At 68.0% G+C, this 7639-nt stretch overlaps 1 protein-coding gene across 1 annotated transcript; it reads right to left on the bottom strand.

The window, feature by feature from the left end:
* Positions 1 to 174: 174 nt before the first annotated feature.
* Positions 175 to 7190, bottom strand: RUSF1 (RUS family member 1; the record flags this gene model as incomplete). The annotated part of the gene is given in 14 exon segments (XM_074167646.1): positions 175 to 387; positions 389 to 419; positions 1321 to 1376; positions 1379 to 1393; positions 2032 to 2115; positions 2117 to 2134; positions 2985 to 3090; positions 3239 to 3271; positions 4412 to 4457; positions 4617 to 4670; positions 4673 to 4730; positions 5427 to 5504; positions 6870 to 7006; positions 7136 to 7190. Coding segments are annotated over 14 exon segments (984 nt in total), but the record flags the coding sequence as incomplete, so codon positions are not given.
* Positions 7191 to 7639: the final 449 nt, after the last annotated feature.

Raw genomic sequence — 7639 nt, 5'->3', positions numbered from 1 at the left:
GGTGACGGGGGGGGGGGACCACGGGGGGGTGGGGTGACGGGGGGGGGAGGGTGAGGGGGGGGTGATGGGGGGGGGACACACGGGGGGGGTGACGGGGGGGGGGGGGGACACGGGGGGGGGTGACGGGGGGGGGGGGGAGGGGGGGTGCCACTCACCGGGCGGGGTGCCACTCACCGGGCAGCAGCGGTTCGCGGGATTGACGTCCTCGGGGGGGGGGACGGTGAGGTCGCTGGCCCCGCCCCCTCCAGGGGGGTGCGGTCCCTTGACCCCGCCCCCCAAAACCCCACCCCTCAAGGCCCCGCCCAGCGCCAGGCGGAGGCGGGGCCTGTTGAGGGTGGGGAGGAGCAGGGCCCCCACCGCCCCCAGGTTGGCCCCCAGGTGGGTCCCCCAGCAGCAGCGTCACCACCCCCAGCGTCACCCTGCGGCCCCCGGGGACCGTCACACACACCCCCCCCCCCGAGACGGGGGCCCCCCCCCAAAACCCCCCTGCACCCCTCTGGGGGGGGGGCAACGGGGGGGGGGAGTGGGGGGTGTCCCCAAACCTGGCCAGTATCCCCCAGTGCTCCCCATTATGACTTCCAGTGCCTCCCAGTTCCCCCAGCCCCTTCCCAGTATCCCACAGTGCCTCCCAGTTCCCCCAGTCCCCTCCCAGTTCCCCCAGTACCTCCCATTGTGACCCCCAGTCCCCTCCCAGTATCCCCCAGTGCCTCCCAGTTCCCCCAGTGCCTCCCACGGTGACCCCCCAGTCCCCTCCCAGTATCCCCCAGTGCCTCACATTGTGACCCCCAGTCCCCTCCCAGTATCCCCCAGTGCCCCCCATTGTGACTTCCAGTGCCTCCCAGTTCCCCCAGTCCCCTTCCAGTTCCCCCAGTGCCTCCCATTGTGACCCCCGGTCCCCTCCCAGTATCCCCCAGTGCCACCCATTGTGACTCCCAGTTCCCCCAGTCCCTTCCCAGTATCCCCCAGTGCCACCCATTGTGACTCCCAGTGCCTCCCAGTTCCCCCCAGTCCCTTCCCAGTATCCCCCAGTGCCACCCATTGTGACTCCCAGTCCCCTCCCAGTATCCCCAGTCCCCTCCCAGTATCCCCCAGTGCCTCCCAGTTCCCCCAGTCCCCTCCCAGTTCCCCCAGTGCCTCCCACTGTGACCCCCAGTCCCCTCCCAGTATCCCCAGTCCCCTCCCAGTATCCCCCAGTGCCTCCCTCTCCCCTCCCTTCCCCTCCCCACACAAAGCCCCACCCCCTTCCCGAGGCCCCTCCCTCAAACCACCTCCCCCTCCCCCGAGGCCCCGCCCCCCTTCCCAGCATGCCCCGGGGCTCACCACGGCCGCCCGTCCAGCAGGGGGAGCAGCGCCAGCGCCAGCAGCAGCCCCCGCCCCCGTTCACCAGCGTCTCCTGCCCAGTACAAACCAGTACCGCACCAGTAACACCACTGCCCCCCGACACTGCCCCCGCCCAGCCCCTCCCAGTGACCCCAGTCCAAACCAGTGACCCCCAATCCCCTCCCAGTCCAAACCAGTGCTCCCAGTCCAAACCAGTTGCTCTCCCCGCTCCTTCCCAGTGACCCCCAATCCCCTCCCAGTCCAAACCAGTGCTCCCAGTCCAAACCAGTTGCTCTCCCGCTCCTTCCCAGTGACCCCCAATCCCCTCCCACTCCAAACCAGTGATCCCAGTCCGAACCAGTGACCCCCAATCCCCTCCCAGTCCAAACCAGTCCAAACCAGTTGCCCTCCCACTCCCTCCCAGTGACCCCCAATCCCCTCCCACTCCCTCCCAGTGCTCCCAGTCCAAACCAGTTGCCCTCCCACTCCCTCCCAGTGACCCCCAATCCCCTCCCAGTCCAAACCAGTCCAAACCAGTTGCCCTCCCACTCCCTCCCAGTGACCCCCAATCCCCTCCCACTCCCTCCCAGTGACCGCCAACCCCCTCCCAGTCCTTTCCAGTGCCTCCCAGTCCCTCCCAGTCCCCTCCCACTGCCCCTCAATCCCCTCCCAGTCCCCCCCAGTCCCCTCCCAGTCCCTCCCAGTACCCACCTGGCTGCTGTCCTTGGCGGCCACATCAGCCACGTTGTCCCTCCGCGCCTGGTGCACGGCCAGCGCCGCCCGCGTGGCCCCCCCCCGCCACTCCCACAATGCACTGCGGCAGGGGCCGGCTCACCCAGTGCCCCCCCAGTACCACCCAGTATCCCCCAGTAAGGCTCAGCCTCCCCCAGTAACCCCCGCGGCTACTCCCAGTATTCCCCCAATGCTTCCCAGCACCATCTCAGTCCCTCCCAGTATCTCCCAGTGCTCCCCCATTGCGATCCTCAGTTCCCTCCCAGTATCCCCAGTGCCATCTCAGTCCCTCCCAGTATCTCCCAGTGCCCCCCATTGCGATCCTCAGTCCCCTCCCAGTATCGCCAGTGCCATCTCAGTCCCCTCCCAGTATCCCCAGTACCATCTCAGTCCCTCCCAGTATCTCCCAGTGCCCCCCATTGCCCCCATTGCGATCCTCAGTCCCCTCCCAGTATCCCCAGTCCCCTCCCAGTATCCACCAGTGCCTCCCAGTATACCCCAATCCCCTCCCACTATCCCCAGTCCCCCTCCCAGTATCCACCAGGGCCTCCCAGTATACCCCAATCCCCTCCCAGTATCCCCAGTCCCCTCCCAGTATCCACCAGTGCCTCCCAGTATACCCAGTCCCCTCCCACTATCCCCAATCCCCTCCCAGTATCCACCAGTGCCTCCAGTATACCCCAATCCCCTCCCACTATCCCCAGTCCCCTCCCAGTATCCACCAGTGCCTCCCAGTATACCCCAGTCCCCTCCCAGTATCCACCAGTGCTTCCCAGTATACCCCAATCCCCTCCCAGTATCCCCAGTCCCCTCCCAGTATCCACCAGTGCCTCCCAGTATACCCCAATCCCCTCCCAGTATACCCCAGCCCCCCCCCCCCCCATCCAGGCACCCGATGGGCGGGGCCGAGGAGCGAGGGGGCGGGGCCTCACCTTGGCGGCCGCCGCCAGCGTCAGGAGGGCGGGGCCGGCGCGCGGGCAGGAGGGGGCCAGCAGCTCCAGCGCCAGCGCCGCGTCATTCAGCACGTCAGCCGCCAGCCTGGGCGGGGCCACGCCGTGTCACGTGAGGGCCCCACGTGGGGGGGGGGAGGGAGGGAGGGGCCGGGGGTAGGGTAGGGGCGGGGCCGGGGCGGCAGAGGGCGGGTAAAGGGAGGGGGCGTGGCTTGGGGAAGGGGGCGTGGCCTCACCGCCACTGCTTGGCCTCGCAGTCCAGGCGGCTCCTGGGGAAACCAGCGCTCCCAGTAAGTCCCAGTGCGGCCTCCCAGTTCATCCCAGTCCCTCCCAGTGCTTCCCCAGTTACCCACAGTCCATGCCAATCTCCTCCCAGTTCTTCCCAGTTCATCCCAGTCCCTCCCAGTGCCCCCCCAGTCTATCCCAGTTCATCCCAGTCCCAGTGCCCCCCCCGGTCCATCCCAGTGCCTCCTCAGTTCCTCCCAGTTCCCCCCAGTCCATGCCAGTGCTTCCCAGTCCCTCCCAGTTCCCCCCAGTCCATCCAGTCCCTTCCAGTAACCCCCCCCAATCCATCCCAGTTCATCCAAGTCCCTCCAGTGCCCCCCCGCTCCATCCCAGTGCCTCCTCGGTTCCTCCCAGTCCATACCAGTGCTTCCCAGTTCATCCCAGTCCCTCCCAGTGCCCCCCAAACCCACCCCCCAGTTCCTCCCAGTGCCCCCCAGTCCATCCCAGTCCCTCCCAGTGCCCCCCAAATCACCCCCCAGTTCCTCCCAGTGCCCCCCAGTCCATCCCAGTCCCTTCCAGTAACCCCCCCAATCCATCCCAGTTCATCCAAGTCCCTCTCAGTGCCCCCCAGTCCCTCCCAGTGCCCCCCAACCCACCCCCCAGTCCCTCCCAGTGCCCCCCAAATCCCCCCCAGTTCCTCCCAGTGCCCCCTATTCCATCCCAGTTCATCCCAGTGCCTCCCAGTAACCCCTCCAATCCATCCCAGTTCATCCAAGTCCCTCCCAGTGCCCTCCCGCTCCATCCCAGTGCCTCCTCGGTTCCTCCAGTCCATACCAGTGCTTCCCAGTTCATCCCAGTCCCTCCAGTGCCCTCCAACCCACCCCCCCAGTTCCTCCAGTGCCCCCCAGTCCATCCCAGTCCCTCCCAGTGCCCCCCAAATCACCCCCCAGTCCCTCCCAGTGCCCCCCAGTGCCCCCCAGTCCATCCCAGTGCCTCCCAGTAACCCCCCCAATCCATCCCAGTTCATCCAAGTCCCTCCCAGTGCCCCCCCGCTCCATCCCAGTGCCTCCTCGGTTCCTCCCAGTCCATACCAGTGCTTCCCAGTTCATCCCAGTCCCTCCCAGTGCCCCCCAAACCCACCCCCCAGTTCCTCCCAGTGCCCCCCAGTCCCTCCCAGCGCTTACCCCTGCAGCCAGGCGAAGGTGATGCGCGTCACGATCCCCACCCCATCTGGGGGGGGGGGGGGGACACACACCGCGTTCGGGGTGAAAAGGAGAAATTTTGGGTAAGGTGGGGGGGGGAAAGAATTTGGGGGTAAATAAGGGGGATTTGGGGTCCGAGGCCATTTTGGGGCCAAACTGGGCCATTTTGGGGCCGGGGGACACTCACCCCGGAGGAGCCAGGCGAGGGTGGCCCCGGTGACGGTGGCGGCGCCGTCCCCACCCCCAGGGACTGGAGCACGGCCCGGGTGGCCAGAGCCCCCGCCAGGGTGCTGCACAGCGCCTGTCCCAGTGCTCCCAGTTACACACCAGTAACCCCCCAACCAACCCCTGACCCTCCACACCCCTCCCAGTTACCTACCGGTCCCTCCCAGTAACCCCCAGCCAACAACCAGTTACCTCCCAGTGTCCCCCAGCCCGTCCCAGTCCCTCCCAGTGCCCCCCAAACCCCCCCCCAGTTACCTCCCAGTGTCCCCAGCCTGTCCCAGTGCTCCCAGTTACACACCAGTAACCCCCCAACCAACCCCTGACCCTCCACACCCCTCCCAGTTACCTACCGGTCCCTCCCAGTAACCCCCAGCCAACAACCAGTTACCTCCCAGTGTCCCCCAGCCCGTCCCAGTGCTCCCAGTGCCCCCCAAGCCCCCCCCCAGTTACCTCCCAGTGTCCCCCAGCCCGTCCCAGTGCTCCCAGTTACACACCAGTAACCCCCCAACCAACCCCTGACCCTCCACACCCCTCCCAGTGCCCTCCCAGTTACCTACCGGTCCCTCCCAGTAACCCCCAGCCAACAACCAGTTACCTCCCAGTGTCCCCCAGCCCGTCCCAGTGCTCCCAGTTACCACCCAGTTACCTCCCAGTGCCCCCCCAGTCCTCTCACAGCACCTCCCAACCCCTCCCAGTGCACCCCCAGTCCCTCCCAGTGCCCCCCTAGTGCCCCCCAATCCCCTCCCAGTCCCTCCCAGTGCTCCCAGTTCACCTGCAGGCAGTCCCAGCACTGGTACTGGAGGTAGTCGGGGCTCACGCTCTCGGGGTACCCCTGGGGCAGCAGCACCCGCTGCGGGTGGGGGGGTCAGTAGCCATCCCCAGAATCCAGTAGCCCCCCCAGACCCCACTAGCCACCCCCCCAGACCTCAGTAGCCCCCCCCCACTCCAGTAGCCACCCCCCCAGACCCCACTAGCCACCCCCCAGACTCCAGTAGCCACCCCCCAGACTCCAGTAGCCCCCCCAGACTCCAGTAGCCCCTCCCAGACCCCACTAGCCACCCCCCCAGACTCCAGTAGCCACCCCGCAGACTCCAGTAGCCCCCCCCGAGCCCACTAGCCACCCCCCAGACTCCAGTAGCCCCCCCCAGACCCTACTAGCCACCCCCCGGGCCCACTAGCCACCGCCCCCAGACCCCACTAGCCACCCCCCAGACTCCAGTAGCCACCCCCCAGACTCCAGTAGCCCCCCCAGACCCCACTAGCCACCCCCCCAGACTCCACTAGCCACCCCCCAGACCCCATTAGCCACCCCCCAGACCCCACTAGCCACCCCACCGACTCCAGTAGCCACCGCCCCGAGCCCACTAGCCACCCCCCAGACCCCACTAGCCACCCCCCCAGACTCCAGTAGCCACCCTCCGGACTCCAGTAGCCACCCCCCAGACCCCGCTAGCCACCCCCAGACTCCAGTAGCCCCCCCCCAGGCCCCACTAGCCACCCCCCCAGACTCCAGTAGCCCCCCCCAGACCCCACTAGCCACCCCCCAGACTCCACTAGCCACCCCCCATACCCCACTAGCCACCCCCAGACTCCAGTAGCCACCCCCCGGGCCCACTAGCCACCCCCCCCAGACCCCGCTAGCCACCCCCCAGAATCCACTAGCCCCCCGCAGACTCCACTAGCCACCCCCAGACTCCAGTAGCCACCCCCCGGGCCCACTAGCCACCCCCCCCAGACCCCGCTAGCCACCCCCCAGAATCCACTAGCCCCCCGCAGACTCCACTAGCCACCCCCCAGACTCCACTAGCCACCCCCCAGACTCCAGTAGCCCCCCCCCGACCCCACTAGCCACCCCCAGACCCCAGTAGCCAGCCCCCAGACTCCAGTAGCCACCGCCCCGAGCCCACTAGCCACCGCCCCCAGACCCCACTAGCCACCCCCCCAGCCTCCAGTAGCCCCCGCCCCGAGCCCACTAGCCACCCCCCCAGACTCAAGTAGCCCCCCCCAGACCCCACTAGCCACCCCCCAGACCCCACTAGCCCCCCCCCAGACCCCACTAGCCACCCCCCAGACTCCAGTAGCCCCCCCCAGACCCCACTAGCCACCCCCCAGACCCCACTAGCCCCCCCCACACCCCACTAGCCACCCCCCCAGCCTCCAGTAGCCCCCCCCCGAGCCCACTAGCCACCCCCCTGGGCCCGGTAGCCCCCCTCACGGCAGCGGCCCGGCGCAGGCAGGAGGAAGGCCCGGTCCCGGGGGGGACGAGGCGCTGGAGCCGCCCCCCCCGGGATTCCCCCCGGTACTGGGCGGCTTCCTGGGACCCCCAGAGTTCCCGGCAAAGGCGGGGGGAAACTGGGGGGGCGACAAAGAGAGGGGGGGGGGTAACCGGGGGTAGGGGGGGGGAACGGGACACCGGGGGGGGTAGGGGGGGTGTCCCCGTTTCCGTCCGTCGCCCCCCCCCCCCTCCCGCCGCTCCCCTACCCTCCGTTCGCTCCATCCCGGCGCTTCCGCTTCCGGGTGGCGGGCTGGTCGCCATGGTAACCAGTGAGGCGGGCTGGGCCGCGGTCCTCCAGCTCTCTATGGTCTCCGCTCTAGGCCAGCCTCCAGACCTCTATGGTTTAGCGGGACGCTCTAGCCCGCCCACCCACCCACACCCACACAGCGTCTCTATGGTCGTGGGGACGCTCTGGTCCCTCTTCCTCGCCTCTCTATGGTACCAGAAGCCGCCTCTCCACCTCTGGGGCTGATTTGGGGCGTTTTAGTCTGATTTTTGGGTGACTTCCGAGGAAATGTTGGGATCTTTGGATTGGTTTTGGGAGCCCATGGGGTAGTTTTGGGTCCTCCGGGAAGTCTTAGGGTCCTGTGAGGCAACTTGGGGGGGTCTCTTGAGACAACTTGGGGATCCCCTGGGGTAGTTTTGGTGTCCCCTGGGGTAATTTTGGGGCCTTTGGGGTTGTTTTGGGGTCCCCTGAGGAACCTTGGGGG

Source organism: Numenius arquata, unplaced genomic scaffold (assembly GCF_964106895.1).
Source record: "Numenius arquata unplaced genomic scaffold, bNumArq3.hap1.1 HAP1_SCAFFOLD_1195, whole genome shotgun sequence".
NCBI classification, from domain to species: domain Eukaryota; kingdom Metazoa; phylum Chordata; class Aves; order Charadriiformes; family Scolopacidae; genus Numenius; species Numenius arquata.
Note: the sequence above shows the minus strand (reverse complement) of the source record. Positions and strands in the feature narration are given on the sequence as shown.